At 39.2% G+C, this 4,747-nt stretch overlaps 1 protein-coding gene across 5 annotated transcripts in view; it reads right to left on the minus strand.

Annotated features, from left to right (window-relative positions):
• gbf1 (golgi brefeldin A resistant guanine nucleotide exchange factor 1) overlaps nt 1–4,747 on the minus strand; it is an 85,860-nt gene that overhangs the window by 38,958 nt on the left and 42,155 nt on the right. For all 5 annotated transcript variants that reach the window (XM_035663158.1, XM_035663156.1, XM_035663157.1 and 2 more), the window contains exons 5-7: nt 2,268–2,386; nt 1,387–1,495; nt 299–359 (exon numbers count right to left, since the gene is read on the minus strand). In XM_035663158.1, the coding sequence (XP_035519051.1) occupies nt 299–359; nt 1,387–1,495; nt 2,268–2,386 (289 nt within the window). The remainder of the gene's footprint in view (nt 1–298; nt 360–1,386; nt 1,496–2,267; nt 2,387–4,747) is intronic.

The raw sequence follows: 4,747 nt of genomic DNA on the forward strand, positions 1-4,747 counted from the left end.
TAGTGTCAAACTCTGCACATTCATCATTGTGCACAGTGAAGATCATCAAGAAAAAACACCGACTTGAAACTACTCTTCACTTTCCTTCACTTTGAAGCAGCATTCATGCATCAATTCTAGCCCTATGGGTGTTTTTATTAGATAGCTCCTGATGAAAAAAGTCCCTAAACAGGCATCATATTTTAACATATACAAATAAACTGGGTGTTAACATAGTGAATCCTAAATTTACACATTAAGGTGTATCTGAACTCTAACATCTACTGCATCTATCTTCACCACTGTCACATTCATTTACCTGGAGAACAGTAGCTGCACCATGTCAACCAGTGTATGTTCAGCTGATTTCCTGAGGAGCTCTACAAACACAGAAGAGAAGCAGACATTAGAACCAAACAGAATAAAATAGACAACCAGACAGAGAGACATTTAGACACACTTCAAGGTAGAGCTAATAGAGCAGGAGCTCTCACGTCTGACTGAAAGTTTAAACTGGGAGCTGGCTTATGCAGGCTGTTTCAAATTGTTCTCAATTAAATAATAGAAATACAAAGATTTTTTTTGTCATTCATTCTCAATTTGACCATCCCTTAACCAGCAGAAGACTACATATCCAAACTTATGAGAAAATAGCATGCAGGTTAATTAACATATCATTAAACAGATTAAATCGGTGTGTTATTACATATATACTTAGATACTTTCAATGTTTTTAGCAACTGTTATCACTTTGTCTACCTCAGTATGTATGATGTTTGAGTGGTAGGTGGATATATGGTGTGTGTGTTTGCCTACAGTACTTTTTATTTTTACTTTTTAAATTTATTATCTTACCTTTTTTATTTTATTCATGGTATTAAAAACTTAGTTTATAGCATATTTCTAATTGAATAATTGACGGCACCAGGTTAAGACATAAACAGAGTTTCATTGCACTGATTGATTTTATTTTTGCATATGACAATAAAGCCCCCTTTGAACCCCTTTAAATTATACAAGAGATAAATAGAAATGCTTTTCTTATTGTCAGAAAAAGTTCAATCTCACCCAAACTGCTACTAACAAACTTTTAAAAGTCCTTGCAGTGGTTTCCAACATTTTGGCTTGTGTCCAATTAAAACGAAGCAAAACTTATGATCCTTCATCAAACGTTTACTAGGTTAAGTTAACTGACTTTTCTCAGACTGCTGGAATGCAGTATTTTACAATAAAGCAAAAAGACAAACATAACCTTTTGAGTCACAGATCCTATTTTTGATTGTATTCGTGTCCTATTAGTCATCTTATGAAGCTTCGGATTTATCTTGCACAAACCACAAGAGTTGCTTACATATTTTGCAGTATGAGTTTATTTCTTCCAAGAAATGACTGTCATGAAATACTCACCACTTAGACGCATCTCGAAGCAGATCCTGAAGCAGGACTGCATGATCTCACAGACAGACTCATTGGTCAGATGGGCTCCAACTGGTGTCAGCAGCAGAGTCCTCAGGACCTGAAACACAGCATCATACAGCACTGTAGCAAGCTGTAAAAATTCATCAATCAGGTTCACCTAACAAAAAACTCTCAGACTGAAATTATACAACTGCTTACTCCCATGCATGCAGGTTTTGTTATAGAAAAAGACTGTTCAAATCACTCCACAGCCATAACTTATAAACATTCTGGACACATAAAGAGGAGCTTGAGCAATGTGAGGTTCACTTCCCAAGCAAATGCTGGGATTTACTATGAAGATGAAGGGAAAATATGCTGTGCCCAAAAAGATAAACCTTTGGAGATGTTTGTGACACTCATGGTGAAATTAAGCATCCTGTTTCCAGAATTACTGCAGTGCTAAGTGATATCCTGGACATACCTTGTTGTTGTTTTTTGTTTGAGATCTATTATTCATTTATTTATAATGCTCTTTTTCTTGACCACAGCCAGGTTCCGACTCTTTTTAGGAAATCATTTTCCAGGAGTTTTTGGCACTAAGATCCACTAACATGTTACTCCACAATCATTTTAGGTGATGACATAGCACATTAATCATATTTTTTATTTGTAAGTAAAAATAAAATAAACAATATAGAAATTCTTCTTCATTGTACTTTCTTGTACAAATCTAATGGAATTTAGTTAAAGTTGCTGTTCTCACTGTAACAAGGTTAAACTATAAGGCTCATAAAGGTCTCAGTTACTGGAAGGCTGCTACACTATACTGGATTCTCTTGTACAGGGATTGAGACAACATGGACCTCGTTTGTCAGGTCCTTCAGTACCTGTAGAATTTTCATAAGCACGACTTCATCGCTGGCAGGGTCCGTTCCCACAAATCTAGCATGCGTGACTGCGTCTGCCATGTTCTCAATGGCCTCTGCTGCTGCTTCATGGTTAGCATCTGCAAACAGACAAGAAACACACAATTTTCTCAAAAATTCACACTCCAAAACAAGCTGGATTAGCTTGATATAATAAGAGCTTTTCATAGGCAAGAACACTGAAAGGAAGCCATGTTATTAAGGGCAACAGACACAATGTTCAATGCAGGTTATGACTTGGCTGGAAACAAAATGGCAAACGGGACACTGCACGGGACACTGCTGGGAAGTAGCAGGAGCTGCTGCGTTAGTTTACACAAGTGTACCTAATAAAGTTGACAGGTAAATGGCCTGTTTATGGCCTACACAGGAATGAATAATAATAAGCTGTAACTTCTAAATCTGAAGTCAATTTTCCATTGGAGCTCTCCATGAATGACTCAGTCAAACAGACTATTCCACAGGAATATTACACTACAGCTTCTATTAACATCACAGCCTGTTAATATCTGCAGCTGCTATGTCTACTGCTTCTGCTCAGAGAAGACTTTGGGTGCACAGTGGGTGGTGGGACTACAGTGTGGACTTCCTCTTTACTCCCATGGCTTGATAAAACTTGATAGAATGAAACAGGACACCTTCATATACTGGTAGGCTGCTCACTTCCACCATCCAAGGAAAGGTGCTAGAGCAGTGTGTAACTAGCTCTGCCTGCGGTGCATGTGGTGGAAACCCGCTCCAAGTGTTTAAATTCTTATTTTAAAGTCTTATATGACAAAGGACATACAAATTATAGACAATGTGACCACAGTGAGATGGGATGATTGAAGCCATCTATGCTCTTTTCAAAGCCCAGAAAAACTTTCATTTTACCTCCAGAACACAAGAGTTGCTGCTCTACCACTGCCTCCATCAGTTTGTTTGTGTGACTTTGGTGTTTAACATATTAATACATCCTAACAGAATGGACCGGACTGGAGCCCCAGGACAGGTAGCTGAGATGAAACCCTGTCAAAGTGACCCCCAATACCCCTGGGAGCTCTGCAAGCTGCTGCCGTTTTTCAGTCCCCATGTGTTTGAATGTCACTCATTTGCATGTTGGTATGAACTGTTTCAATGCAACAATTCACAGGCGAGTATTTCACATTTTCGTCTCGTCCCTGCTAGCTATTTTTTTTCTAAATTTGTTCACTTCAGTACAAATGGTGTTCATCGTGTAGAAACATTTAAATACATTTAAATATGTGATGTATTAATATATGATAGAATTTTATAAATTAAAAAGTATACTGAGACTAGCCTGTACATGTTCTCAGTAAAAACCGCGCTTCCCTACTGCCCCTCTACGTTTGGCATTCATTCTGTGTCCCAAATGGATCCCTAAGCTCTTGCCTTTTGACTTTAATTGCCTTTGAATTAATTGTTTTACCTGGATAAGGCGAGCTGAGTAAACTGACTCTCATTCATATCAGTAGATTTATCATAAAAAAATTACTTCCACACCCACAATTCCAAATCAAACTGGTTCCACCCATATGAAAATAAATCAAAGTAAAAATGCACACTATATATATATAAAAAGGTTGGAGATCCTTGATCTAGGAAGTGGGGGGTAATGATTGTGGGTTAACTCAGTAACCATGAACACAGCTCCAGCAACACAAAAACAGAACTAGACAAATCTAGTACGGTCCATCCAGATTGTCCTTCAAACCCTGCGATCTAATGACCAGATGTGGCCTTTTGTTGGAGGCAGGCTGGGACAAATTGGCTGTCAGAGCAACAGGAGCCAGTGTTTTTGAAACCCGAGCGGCCGGACAGCTATCTGCACAGAGCCAGCCTGTTTTCCTTTCCCATCGCCCTTAGGAGCAGCAATTCATTAACTAATAAGCACAGGGGGAAAGAGAAGGGAGCGGAAGGACGGCGAGGGTACAGATGAGGATTTTCCAAGTAAAACAACAATGTAGCCTGTCAACATGAAGACTCTGATATGTGGAAAAGATGGACAGCTAAGATGAATCTTGCCTTGTGAGCTAGTGGATATTAGATGGTACTGCTTAGAAAACTACCCACTTAGCAAACGCACGGGACATTTTAGTAATTGGCTGTTGTAGTGCAGACCTGTAATGCATACAGTATATCAGTCAGAAGTTGGTTAATGGATGACAACTGGTTTATGCGTGGTTCAGGTCATTGTTGTCGCCTTCGTCTCTCCAGAGGCGAAGGCGACAACAAGCATGGAAGTTGTGCAGAAAACATCCAACGTCCAGACGCAGAAACTGGAGCCACAGTGGGATCCAGCAGAATGTCAGAAGTGATATAAAACACTAATCCTTCTCTTGGCACAAAGTCTATACAAGCAGTGTCTAAAGGAGGGGTTGGGGGGGGGCATTGTTAAAATAACACTGAGGAAAGGAGAGGCTCAGTGTGTGTGTGTGTGT

This window comes from Morone saxatilis, unplaced genomic scaffold (assembly GCF_004916995.1).
Source record: "Morone saxatilis isolate NCDOM2014 unplaced genomic scaffold, NCSU_SB_2.0 Contig19, whole genome shotgun sequence".
Taxonomy (NCBI): domain Eukaryota; kingdom Metazoa; phylum Chordata; class Actinopteri; family Moronidae; genus Morone; species Morone saxatilis.